General features: G+C 43.1%; 1 protein-coding gene across 1 annotated transcript in view; it reads left to right on the top strand.

Moving 5' to 3' along the window:
- The window catches only part of shank3a (SH3 and multiple ankyrin repeat domains 3a), a 135,329-nt gene extending 120,590 nt beyond the window's left edge, over nt 1-14,739 (top strand). Inside the window, exons 16-24 of the mRNA XM_034535207.1 lie at nt 898-1,022; nt 1,581-1,716; nt 4,698-4,778; nt 4,904-4,927; nt 5,303-5,430; nt 5,717-5,822; nt 6,302-6,828; nt 6,928-9,017; nt 14,169-14,739. Of these exons, the coding sequence (XP_034391098.1) occupies nt 898-1,022; nt 1,581-1,716; nt 4,698-4,778; nt 4,904-4,927; nt 5,303-5,430; nt 5,717-5,822; nt 6,302-6,828; nt 6,928-9,017; nt 14,169-14,739 (3,788 nt within the window). The remainder of the gene's footprint in view (nt 1-897; nt 1,023-1,580; nt 1,717-4,697; nt 4,779-4,903; nt 4,928-5,302; nt 5,431-5,716; nt 5,823-6,301; nt 6,829-6,927; nt 9,018-14,168) is intronic.
- The last annotated feature ends 1,846 nt before the right edge of the window (nt 14,740-16,585 follow it).

Raw genomic sequence — 16,585 nt, 5'->3', positions numbered from 1 at the left:
TTGGGTCCTCTCTGCTCTGCTCCACCTCCTCAAACTGCTTCATATCCTTCCCGTCCATTATCCTCTCTAAATGTTTTTATTCCATCGCTTTCATACCTTCTGCATTTGAACCGATGTCTTCTCTCTACTCATCTCTATCGCCACAATTTCATTTTATTCATGCACGTGCCAGCTCCCTGCTCACGCTGGTTACCATGGCAACCCCTCTCAGGCACCTTGGCAGGAGTCTGAGTGTGCTTTACTGCTCCATCACTCACTACCATGGATCTTGGCTCACCCTTCTCTCTTTTACTCACTCTGTATTTTACACCCCAGTACACTGAAGCACACACTCACACGTACACAAACACACACGTTCACTTAGTGGTCCTCTGAGAACTCTCATGTGTCAGTGATTTCGTTGGATTCGTTCCAAGATTAAATGGAGTTTGTGGTGGCACACCGTACTCACTTAGCAAAGTGTGCTTGTGCACTGTGTTTGTGTCTATTTTGTTGAGACATGCATGCAGTTGAGCAAGTGTGTGAGCATGTGATTGTATGCACCTGCATGTATCAATCCCATCGTTTAGGTGCAGCAGGCAGCAGCAGTGCACTAACTATTAACCTGACCAGGATATGAGAAATCTTTATTAAGCAGTAGAACTAAAAGCAGTGCAAATGGATTAATTTATTTATTTTATTAAAACATGTATCATTTCCTCTAAAGAAATTAAAATAGAGCAGATTTTAAACAGCAAGCAACATTTTCCAAATATTGTTTGCAGCATATCACACATGTTGTGTTTGTGATCTTGTTGTGGTCATTGGCAATCTCATTTACTATAAAATGGAATCAAAGGAAGCAATATATTTCTCTAAACTGTTCTGAGAGGGTTTTCTCTCTGTGCTTCATCTCAGCCGAGACGCCCATCGAGGAGTTCACCCCCACCCCAGCGTTTCCTGCCCTTCAGTATCTGGAGTCTGTGGACGTGGAGGGAGTGGCCTGGCGGGCTACTCTGAGGACAGGAGACTTCCTCATTGAGGTAATTAAAGACACTTCACTTGCTTCCTCTTCATGTGTACCTGCTGTATTGAATTAGTGAACAGACGTGTGATGGCCTTCAACAGACACCCGAACAACAGCAGGATTATGTACAGTTCTATGGTGGATTTGATGCAAAGAGGGTTTGTACAAATATGTAAATATATGCAGCTACTATGTGAAGCTATGGACAGCGGGTGTCACCAGAAAAGAAGCATCCTTTGTTCCTCCATCCAGACAATTTGATCTCACAAAGGTCACTGTAATCTCACAAAAATCATTCTAATTATGACAATTGTATACAAATGTGTAATAAGATCAAATATGAAGTGCTTACATTTTGGACAGACATGAATGTAAACTACAACTTGACTTGTTGCTGGAGGTATACACCTGCAAAGCATTATTTAATGAATTAGATCCTGCTTGAAAAATAATAGACAATTTGTGAAGTGTTCCACTTGAATGTAACATCATTTGGTAATTGTTTGCAGAATTGTAAAATGGTTGCACTTATGTCGACATATCTCATTTTGTCTTTGTGCGTGTGTTGTCTTAGGTAAACGGGGTAAATGTAGTAAAGGTGGGCCATAAGCAGGTGGTGTCCTTGATCCGGCAGGGGGGAAACAGGCTGCTGATGAAGGTGGTGTCTGTGACACGCAAACCTGAGTCTGAGGAAGTTGTTCGCAAGAAAGGTAAAGACCAAAGGATAAGATCATCTCTGTTAAATTCAATATTACATTTCAACTGTGGTAAATGTTATATCGATAATGTAACTTCAAATCTTAGAAGTCACAAAAGGGCATGCCACAATATTATGTGAAATGCGTTTTCACATATAGGCTTTTTTTTAACTATTATTAAGCATATAAACAAAAATGTAACTAACTATATAGTAATGTCTTTCTTAAGGTTTATTTGGTGCTTGGAAGGGATTTTAGCTTCACACGTATCTTCTCATAGGATGTCTCAGTTATTTGATCATGAATTATATAATTGTAATGGAGACATGTAAGTTGGTTTCATATATAGAGGACTTGGAAGATGTGTGTTTTCTGTAGTCATGGTGATTTATACCACGTTTCCCTGCTGTAAATTCATGTGGTTTCCTTGTCAACCAAAGCTCACCATTGCACAGCTCCCACACAGTTCTGGCACTATGACCTCAGGAGTGCGTGTGCGTGTGCGTGTGTCCTTTGAGATTATTGACATACAGAGACTGGAAAATAGGTTTGACCTAGTTTCATTGTATAAACTAAATTATGCTAGTGCCTTATGGTATCTCTTAATCGTCATCTCCTCTCTCTCTTTCACACACCTGTTGTCTTTATATCTTTTATAATCCTTATGCCTGACTTTTATAATCCTTATGCCTGTCTCTTAAAAGCATCTTCACTGCAGAGCCAGAGTAACTTTTTGGAGCTTTGAACTGCATGCCACGGTCTTCCTCTGTGGTTTGAGTTCCCTCAGTTGTCATAATGTATTAAAGATTAAAGTTTTACATTTTGGAAAGCATTCTTAGAAGAGACAATAACTGCCACTCTCCTTTTGGTCTGTCTAATATGAAGCCACAGCTAGCATCTAGTTAGTTTAGCAAAGCACAACATGTTATGAGGGATTATGTGCCAGACTATCTCTTGGTTCTGAGAAGTTGCCAGCCAACCAGCGGAAACTCTGGGTCTCCACTCTCAGTTATTGGTTCTGATAAAGAAATTAAACAAACAAGAATGTGTTAATTAATGAGCTTTAGAGGTGCCGGTAAGTAGATTGTGTTATCTTCGGACAGAACCAGCCTTGCTGTTTCCCCTTGTTTCCAGTCTTTGGATGCTAAAGTAAAGGATAGAAGTATTAGTCTTCTCATCTACCTGTCAGTGCTAAAGCAAAATGTCTATTCTTTCAACATCATTTATTTTTTTACTTATATTAAGGCATTTGTGGTTGATGTGTTCTACCAAAAATGTTATTTGGAGTGCCTTTAACTTCCCAAGTCATTGTCTTTGCTTATCCCTGCTTGTTTGTCAGCTGCTGAGACCACAGATGTTTGGCAAGTTTAGAACGCGTGAGGTAGACTCAAAAGACAATGGCTGGTAAGATTCCTTTATTTAAATCAAAGAAAAGACGGACAGATGGATTCAGACGGTGCAAACAGCTTAACACAAGATGGTGCGGTATTCTTCACTCCTGTTTCAAACTTCTCCTAAATGTCTTCGTTTTTTACATCCTAAACTGTGTTGAACTCCCGGTCCTGCCGCACTGGGATTACTCTGCATATTGTACTGCTCCTTTGCAGAAATACACAGACGCATGCTCTGACATGCACTCACACACAGAGACTTGCAGGCAAACACATATTCACTGCACCATGCGAGTCCTCACTACTGCCACCGTTGCCATGGTGACTACACTGCATGTTTGAATTAAGCATTACATTACAGCAAAAGCATCTCTCTCTCCCTCTGACTCTGTTACTCTCTCTTTCTCCGTCCTCCTCCATCTCCTGTGCTCCCTGCTACTGTACCAGAATGTGCAGACTGGTGAGGAAAAGAAGATGTTTGATTTGGACTGTACCCAGGATGGCGTTCGTACACTAGATCTGCAGCTGCCGATGGCAGCAGGATAGTTAGGCTTTAGTAAGGCGCTGGGGCTCCCGTGGGATTTAGAGATCTATCGCTCTACAGTAGTGCATTGAGTGCCAGCTGGTCGGTCTTGGATGGAGTGAGCTGATTGATTAGCAACTTGGGTTTGTTGTAGCATGTAGAGACTGCTGCTGTATGTGGCTTCATAATCTGTGTCCGACTGCATGGCATTACGTTGTTACTGCAGACTTAACATGCTTAAAATACCTGACCGCCTTATTTTTCATTTGGTTGATTACAGTGTTTAATGTAACCTGATTTAAAGTATTTTCTTTAAATCTGTAACTCTATCGTTTGCAATTGGAGCTGATCTATGTTAGATGTGTTTTACCGCTTTGAGTGAGAAGATAACAGAACAGTTGCCTTGTGTGTGTAGTAGGATAGGGAGGCTCCGATGGGCTTTGGGGTATAAAGCCTGCACCGCATCATTTTCTTTAGCTGTTGAATTTACTTTCATCTCTTCGTCTGTAAGCCCACATGTCATCATGTCCTCCCTCAGGGAGTTTTCTCTGTGTATCTGCATGTGGTCCCGCATGTGGGAGGATATGCATGTGTGTGTAAGCCAGACAGGCAGCATATTAAAAGTAAGATGGACAACTTTCTCCCTCTCCTTGCCACACTCATTCTGCGTATGGTGGCAGACAAATTCTATTGTTGCGTGTGTAATGGGAGAATTCAGAAAGCTAGGGATGTTACAGACTGGACTGAGCTGTACATTTACCTCCTGTGGGCTCTTCAACAGAGGCAAATTCTTTCAGCACAAAGACTAGAAAACTGAAAGTCTTGGAGACAGACTGAAAAATTGACTCGCTGTTGGACCAACAGAGAGCAAAACATGAAGAAGTCGGGCTCCAGCCGTAGCCTGAACAAGGTCCTGGCTAAGTGCGGGCCGGCCAGTTCATCTGAATTTGACCAGATCAAAGCAGTGAAGACAGGATGGGCTGGCCGTTTGGGGGACGCCAGGAGGGCACTGAGCCGCAAATCCAAAGGATCTTCATGCCCCTCAACTTCATCTTCAACACCATGCCTTTTTTCCACAGCGCCCCCACCACCCAAGAGAGCTCCCAGCACCACCCTGACACTGCGCTCTAAGTCCATGACCGCTGAGCTGGAAGAACTGGGTGAGTGCCAGATAGCTGGCATGCAAAACTTGGTGTGTCTCCTAACTTTTAGAGTAGTCAATTCTTCTGTTGTCTTGTTCTCGTCATTTCCCCTCTTTTGCTGACACTATCTTTTTCCCACCAAGCTTCTGCTCGGAGGAGAAGAGGAGGTGAGTTTTAGAGTCAAATTGACACCTCTTTGAACATCATAAAGATAATTTATCACTGCTGCATTAATTTAAGCAGTGTGGATTTAGAGCCGAAGAGCAGAACACTTGAAATATATGGAGTCTCTTTCTCCACCCTTTGTCTCTCTGTCCCTTTCCATGCGTAGTGCTCACTCCCTAGTGGTCATCCAGGAAACACAGTGAACTTGTATTGAGATGTTGTACAATACCATGGAGCATTGGCTTACATTTTAGTGGAGAGATACATTTTGGTGATGCATTTTTAATCACAATGTTTAATCCCTACTGTGTTAGCAATGCCAGAAATGATGACACAGTCTAACAGTATTTAGTTCTGGCTCATTTCCTTCTCAACAGAGAGACTAGATGAGATGTTGGCATCCCAGGAGTCTATCTTGCGTTCTCAGCCCTCAGAGCCAGATTACAGAGCAGCTACTGTCAAACAAAGGCCTACCAGCAGGAGAATAACACCAGCAGAGATCAGTGTGAGTGCACCTACACACAGCACACTGGCAGACAGCATATACTACGTTGGCAAACATACAAACTCAACATGATGAATAACACACGGTGCTATGCAACACTGCACACAGGTACACACGAAATGCTTTGTGCCACTTTGTTGTTGGTATTTTGTATACAGTGTCGGAAGTCTCATTTATACACTGCACAAATATAGTTGCTCATGGAAAGATGAAGTAATGAGATTTGTTTTTTTAATTCAAACTGTGTTTCTTAACACAGTAAATTCTCTGTTTTGTTGTGCTGCAGTCACTGTTTGAGAGACAAGGGATGACTCTTCATGGAGGCCTTCACCCAGGCATTGAGAGAGGTCACATACCACTACCAAAGGGGATGTCCAGGACCAAGTCTTTTGGTAAAACAATCACCCATCCTGTACATATTCAAATAAGGTGAATGATAGTGTATCTTATGTGCAGTATGCTTATAGGAAATATATTGACATGTAGAGAATATAAGAGGCTTCATTCTTTTTTGTAAAATTACATTATTGCACCCACAAAGAATAGCATGTAGGGAGCTTATTTTCAGAAACAGTTATTCAGTACAGACCCTATTTCAAAAGTGTATATATACGCATACATTATTAATACTCTGTTTTATTAAACATCTTTTCCTTGTTCTCAAATACACTCTTTAATGTTCAATTAATTGTTCATATAAATAAAAAATGTAATTTAATATTTTATGTGAGTTAACAGATTTACAGATAGATGCATTGCAGTATATTTTTCAGGACGCAGCTGTGGACCTGCTAGGCTGGTATAAAATGGTCCAATTTCATGAGCTTACTCCCTGTCACCAGAAGATCTGTGCTCTTCCCTCCGTCATCAGGTGCCACTGAGGAGGATCGGCTGTCTGCCCTTGCAGGCGAGCACAGATTTCCCCGCAGTTCCTCTATGACAGACACTCTCCGGGAGCACTCACAGCCCCATCCCATCCCTCCACCACCACAAACAGCACCTCCTCCTCCCCCCTACTACCTAGACACTGGTCCTCCACCAGCCTTCTGTCCCCCTCCTCCCCCATCTAGGACCCAGAGTCAGGGCCATGAGCCCGGGGGACGCTCCAGCTTCAAGCCCTCCTCCTTGGACCTGCCTTACGAGGCCGCTCAGCGGCAGGCCACACACATAGAGAGACAGAAGAAAGCCCGCTCCATGATCATCCTCCAGGACTCTTCACATCTACCTGTAGAACCTACAGAAATTCCCCGTCCTTCTGCTGCTACTCCACCTGAGCGAATCAAAAGGAAGGGTCGGGTTATTGACAACCCTTATGCCAATGTGGGACAATTTAGTATTGGACTGTACACACCCACCAAGCCCCAGAGGAAGAAAAGTCCCTTGGTTAAACAACTACAGGTAGGTTACATGTCGGGGATGGTCTTCTGTTTGGTTTTTCTTTACTTTGGAATCAAAGACCTACTAACTTTAACATATTTTGTTTTGGTCTTTTTGCAGGTGGAAGATGCACAAGAAAAAGCTAGTTTGGCCTTAGCTGCTGCCCACTCCAGAGAGAGCTCACCCTCAGGACGACACCCATATACCCATGGACACACACACACCAGCCGTGCAGACTACTACCAGCAGCAGCTGATGGCTGAGCGAGAGCGTATTCGTGCCCAGGGAGAGATGATGTTTCAGGGTAAGGGCCCCTTCGCCGCTGCAATAGCTGGAGCAGTGAAAGACCGTGAGCGTCGCCTAGAAGAACGAAGGAAATCCACTGTCTTCCTTTCTGTTGGGACCATGGAGGGGGCGTCTACCACCAGCTCTGACTCCCCCTCTCTGACTCAGTCTCACTCCATCGATGAACGAATGCTCACCAGAGAGCTGGGACATCTGCCTCCCCCAGCCTTGGCTCTGAGCCCCTCCCCTAGCGGGACCACTTTTATCCATCCGCTCACAGGAAAGCCCCTGGACCCCAACTCTCCACTGGCTCTTGCGCTGGCCGCAAGGGAGAGAGCACTGACCTCCCAGAGCCAGTCCCCAACTGGCAGCCCAGAGCCTAGGACTAAACAGGAGCGGGCAGTATTTATTGACCCTCAGACCAAAGAGTCTCCACATGGTGAAGGGGCACCCACAACTCCCCTTTTTTCGCCTATCAGCGCCAAGGCAGCGGGTTATGGAGTTGGATCCTCCCCGGCATCTATTTTAGTTCCCCAGACCACAAAACCACAGTGGGCGGCATCACCATCACCTTTATCATTCAGGAAGGAGATGGAGGCCAGAGTAGAGGAGAGGAAGGAAGAGAAGAGACTAGAGGATAAAAAAAGTATGTTGATTAGTATTATGGATACGTCGCAGCAGAAAACAGCAGGGCTTATCATAGTCCATGCTACCAGTAATGGCCAGGGTGTTGGGGTGGTTTCAGAACTAGAGCAGACACCTGACCCAACATCTATGGAGCCCAACAAATCTCCAAGTCCACGGGCTAAATCTCCCAGTCCTATGGTCTCCCAGGCCCAGCTCCAGGCCCAGCCTCAAACTCAGCGTCCTGCCAGTCCAGCTCAAGATAAAGGCCTGGCTCAGGGAAGCTCTGAGGAGGATGTGGATCCGTACACAGTGACCCTGCCCCCTGCAATGTTGTCCTCCAGTGATGAGGAAACAAGGGAGGATCTACGTAAGATTGGAGTTGTTCCACCACCAGATGAGTTTGCTAACGGGCTGTTGGCACAGGCACAGGGGACCCCAGTGTCCCCAAGTAAACCGGCCTGCTCTCCCACCACCCCAACAACACCAACACGCAAAACTTCCTCTACCCCAACAACCCCAACTTTGACACCCACCCAGCCTCAGCCACCCCAACCGGCACCTCTACCCAGTGCAGCAGTTGTCTCAGGGAAGCCCTCTGACCCTCTAGAGCCCCCGCCGGTGGGCGAGTCTGGCTCTGCGGTTGACTCAGGCATGGAGGAGGCTGACACGCGTAGCTCCAGTGACCGAGACCACCATCTCGAGACCACCAGCACGGTCTCCACCGTCTCCAGCATATCCACATTGTCCTCAGAAAGCGGCGAGCCTGCCGACACACACACCACGCACACCTCCTATGCCGACGGGCAGACTTTTGTGCTCGACAAGCCGCCAGTGCCTCCTAAGCCCCGACTCAAGTCCCAAATAGGAGGCAGTAAAGGCCCTGTCACCTTCAGGGACCCTCTGCTGAAGCAGAGCTCTGACAGCGAGCTGCTATCACAACAACAGGCTGCTGCTCTGGCTGCTGCTGCAGCCGGAGGAGCTGGGCTGCCTGCAGGTGGTTCAGCCTCAATGACTGGACTAGTCCCTTCCAAGCCACGCTACCTCTTCCAGCGGAGGTCCAAGCTGTGGGGGGACCCAGTGGAGACTCGTGGACCAGGGGTGGGGCTAGGTATTGGGAGTTTGGGCAATCTTGGTGGACTGGGACTGGGGCTGGGTTTAGATGAGGCAGCAAAACCATCTGTTATGGGGGAGCTCAGTTCACGACTGCAGCAGCTAAATAAAGACACTAGGTCACTAGGAGAGGAACCAATGGGAGCATCATTTGACCCTGGAAGGAAGTCACCTGTGGCAGGTGCCAGGTAAGAGAAAAGCTAGTAACATTTACTGCAACACTGCTTTAAACTCTGAGTGCCAGAACAAATGGTTTTATTAAAAGTAATGATTTCAAGTTGTTTTCTTTTACTCAGATGGTGACAGAGAGAGTTAGCAATCTAAAGTCCAGTCGCCAGCACAAATTACATGATCACATAATAAATGTCACACATTTTCTCTTGTTTACCAAAATGTAACTCTTTTTTAAAAGCAAACATATTTTATGGATGAAAATGTTGAGTCTTTTTTAGTCTTGCATCTGATAACATTTCAGCTTGAGGCTGAGTCAAAGAGGGCAGCCTCAAGTTTTATATCTGTGCATGATTTGATTTTACTCACATTTTAAAACGTGCACATTAATCCATATTTAAGCCAGTCCACTGTGGTAAGCGGTAATGAGATCAGAGGTCACCAGCATTGCTGGCATTAGTTTCACTGACAATGTTAGCGTACCAACATTGTATATTTGTCCTGTACCTTTCTAGGGGTCATACAGTAAGTTGCAACATCAGTAAGTAAAAAGCAAACTGAAAGCATAGAAGTGGAAAACACAAACGTGGTTCTCACACAGCGACTATCGGGTTATCTGAAGCATCTGAAACACAATGCTGTTTTGTCTATTATCTGTGGGTTTCTTGTTTTCACACCATACCTGAAGCTACAACGAAGTCCTTTATATTTCTGCAGATGTCAGGACACCGAAGAGAGTAAACCTTAAGGTTATAGCCCCTAGGGTAAACTTAAGCTTTTTTTAAATATAATTTTCCGAACAAGCCTTTCAACTAATCCCATTGAAAGATAACAACCTTTAAATACATTTTGTTTCATGTATTTAATTTTAAATATATGTTACCTTGTTTGTATCACCTGATTTATTCTCTTAAAGAGTCTTTTGTAATAACATTTATTTTAAAAAGAATATAAAATATGTGGCTATAGTACTGTGTTTAAATACACATAATTGGTTTTAGAGATATAGTGTAGTACTAGAATGTATGATTCTGGTCTTGGGTCTAAATTGTTCCTTTCCATATGTGTGTGTGTGGTAATAGTAGTAGAATATTATCTGTTGGTGCAAACAAGGTAGCAGGGCTTGGAGGCATGCACACCTAAAAGCCTCTCCTCATCTCACACACACTCTGTTGGGTTCTAACCTTTGACCCTGTTAGTAGCCACCTTTCCAACTTTTGTCCTTGTTCACATCATACACAATACATCATTAGATCCACATTTCATTGCAGCCATCCCTGATATAACTTTGATAAGACAGGAAACGTTCCTTCTTATCGCCGCCCCCATCCGACCATATTATCAGTGATAACCTCAAAGATGTTAGGATGTCATTTCAGAAGTATTTGAACATGACTGAACTATAATGGTGTGTCATTAAAACCATCCCCTCATGATCTCGTCATTAACAGCCATGTTAATAATGCGACTAACAGACATCTGGACCCTGTCAAGAATTCTGAGGTGCCACTGTCAAATAAATGTCTTCTGGTTTGATCCACTCAGGATTTGGTTGTAAGAACAAATGCTGTCGATTGTTGGTTGTCCATTGCAGTTTTACTCTACCATAAAAGTGACACTAATTGATGTTAATTCTAATGGTGTGTTCAGAAGAGTGCTTTATTCACATGTATCAATCGAGATCTCAGAATGTAGCTTTCAAAGAGCTTCGGAGTATGAAGGTGATGTTTTTTAAAGCCTTGCTCCTCGCTTTTCTTCTTCTCTTATCCTCATTTCTGTTCATATGAATAGGGAGGGTGAAACATTATGCTTTCATGTTCACTATATTCCACTGCTGATTATGAGGAGCTAAAAGATATGAGGAAACATTCTAAGATTTATAAGATGTAAGCAGTAACTCTTTTGCAGTCCTTGTCATATTAACATCGGCAGGAGGAGCTCACCAACTCCACACGACTGAAACTACAGTGCTTTTTGTGTTTCCGTCTAGCTGTCAACTAAATTAATTACATGGCCATCAAAGAAAGGAAAAGTCTTGCGAGAATTGATCAGTAGAAGGGCTGTATGGGGTCGAATCACTGTCAATATCCGCGAGCACAAATGAGATAAAAGCTTTGGGCGCAGAAGAGCAGTGATAGAAGTCGTGCACCAGGGGACACTCATCGTGCTCACAGCATGGTTTTCTCCTTGCAGGCTTTAATTTTGCAGAGATATTCTGAGCTGACTGATGTAAAAAACGCTCGCGAAGGTCGTTTGCGTGCGCGGCTGTTTTTGAGTTTTCCGTGCGAGTTCTACACAAGCTCTCATTTGTGCTTGGAGATATTGACAGTGATTTGACCTCACGGGGCTAGTGGTCATTCTGACTAACATTGGAGCGTGGCAGAATTGTGTTACTCTTGTCCTCTACTTGTTGTACTTGTTGCTTCTTGCTTTTTAAATGAAAACAGTGTGTCAGCATAGACTATTCTGCATTCTAAAAACAGTTTACAGTCCCGTCCCTCCACCAGTAGTGTACGGCAATACTTTTTGTTGAAGAGCTCATTTATCCCTTTTACTTAGGACAATGCAATGCCTGGGTTACCATACAATTAAATATAAAGTCACCATGTGACATTGAGCCAAATTCAGCCATCAATCATTGGTCAGTACCTCAACAACATCGTGATCCGTGAAAGGAACAGGTGACCATGATATCAAACACAGCATATCATGTAACACTCACTCGTGATTGGGATCATCATCTCCTAAGATTATGCATTCAAATTCATACCCACCAAATTACAGTTGATAGACCTCGGCTGTGACAAAAATTATCATACACACCATTATTTCTCTCTCTCTCTTGCTCTTTCTCTCTCTGTTTGTTTTTCCTGATCCCCTCTTTAGATCCCTTAGCTGTAATGGTACTCCATTCCCTACCACATCCACGCTGTGTCACATACCAAACCCTTCAAAAACCACATGCTGCTGTATTTTGTCTCTTTGTCTCTGTATACACCTCGTTCCCATGCAGTGTATCATAGCGTTAGGTGGTTTAGAAATATGTGGTTATCATTTTAGCTCATCTGTGCTTTTTGGTTATTTGTTCTTTCATTTTATGTAATTTGCATAACATCATTTGTTTTGTTTTTCAGTGATTGTGTTGAGGATGGCCATGGTCCCTGACTGTCTTGCTTATTGGACACTGTAGGTTTTTAAACCACATTAAAACAACATAGAATATATATATATATATATATATATATATATATATATATATATATATATATATATATATATATATATATATATTTGATAATATTATTATTATAATAATATTTTTTTTGTGCCTTGATTAGAAAACACCCATTCCTCAGATACAACTGATATACATGTAAATCAACCACAAAAGTCAAGGGACATGTGCCTGCGTTGTATTTGTTTGTTTGTTTTTCTTTTGTTTGTGCAGTGTTTGATATGTGAATAGTGTGCTCATTTCTCTCTCATGTAGCCCACTGGTCAGACCTTCCAGTGCGGAAGCCTACTCTGCTGTCTTTGTCATGCTTATACATCAATAACACCCTCATATTCAAATTCATGGACACAGCAACACTCATACAGTCAGGTGCACACACCTTGACACACACACAACTCATGTCAAAGACAGCAGAGTTCAGAGCTGAAGCAGACAATAGTTCTGGTTGGCAGGCTGCGTCTCATGGAGTGATGCTAACATTCTCTCCCATTGCTCTCTCTCTGCTCACCTTGCATGCTCCGCCCTGCTGCTCTGATCTGATTGGTCTAGAAGTGACTGTGGGCCCAGGAGGGCAGGACGACTGTGTAAGTGCGCATGGAGCTCATCTCATATCCGTCTGCTCACTGTAGTCTGGTCATTTTTCCAGCCATGCGCTGCCTGGCTACCTTTGTTTCAAAACACTCTTTAGTCCACACCAAAGTTTCTAAACACATGCAGTAGAGGGAAAACATGTTGCACACCTGTACAAAAGACCCTCACTTAACATGCATGAATAAAACCGACACCATTGCATCATCTCTTATCACATTTAGACCTCTTCTTTCTGCTTCTCCCTGCTTGCACCAAGCCAGACAAAATCCATCTAATCCATCCCTCTTCTGCTTTCTGACCATCTTTTCCTCCATTAGATCAGTAGTATACTAATTTGCCACATTTAAACTGTTTCACAAATGTATGTTATTGTTTTTCAAAAGAGGGTTAAGTGAAAATGAAGATAAACCAGCATTTATTGTACTTGTAGAAGATACTGGAATAGCTGTTGTTACGGCATACGAACACAATCTGGCAATAATTCCTAAATTCTTCCACTTCATGCTGCAGATGGTAAGATTAGGTGTGTTGGTCACTGAGATTCCCAAAAACGTCCGTCTTGCATACTTGCGTACTGCATTTAATTAAGTGTTAGCTGTACTTCAGAGCAGGATTCTGGGAAAAGATGCAGCTTTTTGTATCTTCACGTGGCCTTCAACAGATGTTGAAGGCCACATATAGTGTTTTATTTCTACACTATATCTCATAAACATAATTTAACAAAGCAAATGTACTGCTCTTTACTTAATATTTCTTGACAGTGTGTGTGTGTGTGTGTGTGTGGAGGGGGGGGGGTACTGTAAATATGAAGTCAGTGCTCGTTTCAATGTAAAACAACAATTGTATTTGATACTCTAGTTCTAAGCTTTTTGCTGTTTGTGGGTCACAGTGATCACTATAGGAAAGTATATTGTATGCCATGACAGGAAGTAGATTTTGATTGAATTGGAAAAATACTTTCATTAATGGTCAGATGGACCTGTGAAAATGTTGACATATTATTATCAAATGCTACTTTGCACAGTTAATGTTTTACTTGAAATAGTGATGCCAAGTCTTATGGTACATAGGTATTTATCCCAAACTATAAATAATCTCAGATAGTCCAGACAATGAGTGCAGCTTGCTGCTGTGATGTTGCTGTGATGTGAGACTAACTTGGTCTGTCTATCAGTCATTAACCTCAAGCCTACACTAACTTAAACTTTAGAAAAACTTACAACGGTGAATACTTATAACCCTACGCTTGAGCTCTTTTTCTTCTTCATTACTTTTACTTTGTTCACCTTCATTTCCTTTGCTAACATTCCTGAAGCCGTTTTTCTCTCTCTGTCTCCACCAGACTTTTCAGCAGCTTAGGCGAGCTCCACACCATTTCTCAGAGAAGTTACGGCACCACATTCACCATTCGCCCTGGCAGCCGTTACCCTGTCGCCCGACGTACCCAAAGCCCAGGATCAGGCTCACCTGATCGGGGCGATCCTCTTGGACGATTCTCTAGCTTCGGCCTACCAACCTCACCGACAACACCGCCACAAACCATCCTCAAATCCTCTAGCCTCAGCCTACCCCAAGAGCCTAAAGAGGTGCGCTTTGTAATGAGGAGCTCCAGTGCCCGTTCCCGCTCGCGCTCCCCGTCCACATCACCTTCCCATTCCCCCGGACTGGGGTCACCACTTTTAGCCCTCAGGCCCTTCCATCAGAAACCCCTCCACCTCTGGAATAAATATGACGTGGGAGACTGGCTCGAGAGCATACATCTGGGGGAGCACAGAGCAGGGTTTCAGGAACATGAGATTGAAGGCTCTCACCTCCCAGCTTTAACCAAGGAGGACTTTGCTGAGCTGGGAGTGACACGAGTCGGACACCGCATGAACATTGAACGAGCACTGAAAATGCTGCTAGAGAGCTGACCCCTGCCCTGAGACACTGCAACAGAGAAAGACGAAGATAGAACGGGCAAGATAGAGAGTTGATGAAAGAGAAAAGATAGGGGCCACTCCTCTTTTACTCTGGCTGCTTTTATGTTCTGCATCACAAATGTTTACCTGTGTACATTAGCGACACTTCCTGTTCCTGTTAATACCCTGCACTTGGCACTGCACTGAAGAGGGGGAGTCAACACATGTGTCCCCCTCGACTTGGCCCTTAGTGTCTGCCCACCTCCTTGCCTGCAGCCAATTAGATCAGACCTTAAAATGGGCTGTGGTCTTTCTTTGCAGAGGAGAATCGCATGAGCTCCAATTAAAATATTTGATTTGTGTAAGCTTCAGTTGTTTCCCTAGTAACACTCACACTTTCTCTCTCACTGTTCCTTCCTCTCCTCTCTACCTCTATCCCTCCATCTGTTAGGCCTCTAATAACCTTTTGCAGTTTGAGTAAAGGAGGAGGAAGAATCTTTGTTCCAAACAGAAAGCTCAGTTGCCTTTCAAAGTATTTATACAGAAATCAACAATGACGAACATAGGACTATGGACATAGTGCTGACACAGCTCTGACAATGTGTGTCTTCTCTGTACCTGCGGGAGAAAACCTCTCCGCCTTGGTACCCAGACTGTGCTATCTATTATATTTGGAGAATGTTTAACCAACACTCGTGGCTTTTTTCATAATCAATTTTTTGGTTTTCCAAAGGGAATATTATATAGAGGTATTATATAATGTGATATACATGTATTTAAATATAGCTTTCAGAAGAAAAGACAATATTGCAAAGAGGAAATGTAATAAATTAATCTGCGCCTGTTTTTGTTTTTTAGTATAGAAGGCAGAGAGAAATCTTAAAATTTAATCCACCAATAGTTTACTAATTTCTACCAATTATATACATATATTATATATATAAATATATATTTGAAATAATTTTAAAAAAGTATATAGATATGGAATAGATTTTTTTTTGTCATAGGTATACAATTTTCCTTATGGTCACCCTTTCTTAAACCGTAGCATGACACGTTGCATCATGTCTTGGACAGAAAGACTGATGTTTGTTTTTATTTTCTTATGGTCTTCCTTCATACTAAAGGGCATCCCGTAATGTGAGGCTGAGACCCCAGTTGACACCCATCCCTACACTGACGTGGTTCTGACCCAACTTGATCCACAACAACATACAGTAAGGACCACCTAACGACACAGCTAACTGGTAAAAGAGGCGCTTCATCTTTTGCCTGTTTATCACTCAGGGATGGATGTTTAGGGCACGAGCATGGAGTTGGCTGTTGTTTATCAACTATTCATTTAAATTCTTATCTGTGAGAACAATTTAACACCACCACAGTCTGAAAATTTTTTGAAAGCTAGCAAGATTTCCATCCCTGTGACCCCTGATGGTGCTTTTCAGACCAGGCTGCACAAGGTCTGTTGTAGTGAAAGAAGGAAACACTGGGATGTTTCTTATCACCAGTAGAGAAAGAAATGATCATAGAATATAGCAGAAATCTTTCTTACTTGCTGCAGAAGCAAACCACGACCAGAAAATGTGGTCAAACTGGACAAATTAGCCATAAAATGTTAAAATAAAGCAAATTTAGTTTTCCTTAATTGTACATGTAGTATAACCAAGAAAAACGTGTCATACACAGGCTTAAATGAGCTCGACATAAAGGATGTGCCCTTCTGAAACAGGAAACGTGTCTGTAGTGTATCAGGCTGTGAGTATGGGAATGCCTCTGTAAGGTCTTAAAGAAAATTCATTTGTTTACAACCTAGCAGTGTACATCGCTGCTTCCTTTCTGTCTCTACGATTTACTTAGT

Source organism: Cyclopterus lumpus, chromosome 6, assembly GCF_009769545.1.
Source record: "Cyclopterus lumpus isolate fCycLum1 chromosome 6, fCycLum1.pri, whole genome shotgun sequence".
NCBI classification, from domain to species: domain Eukaryota; kingdom Metazoa; phylum Chordata; class Actinopteri; order Perciformes; family Cyclopteridae; genus Cyclopterus; species Cyclopterus lumpus.
This window is presented reverse-complemented; position numbering and strand designations above follow the sequence as displayed.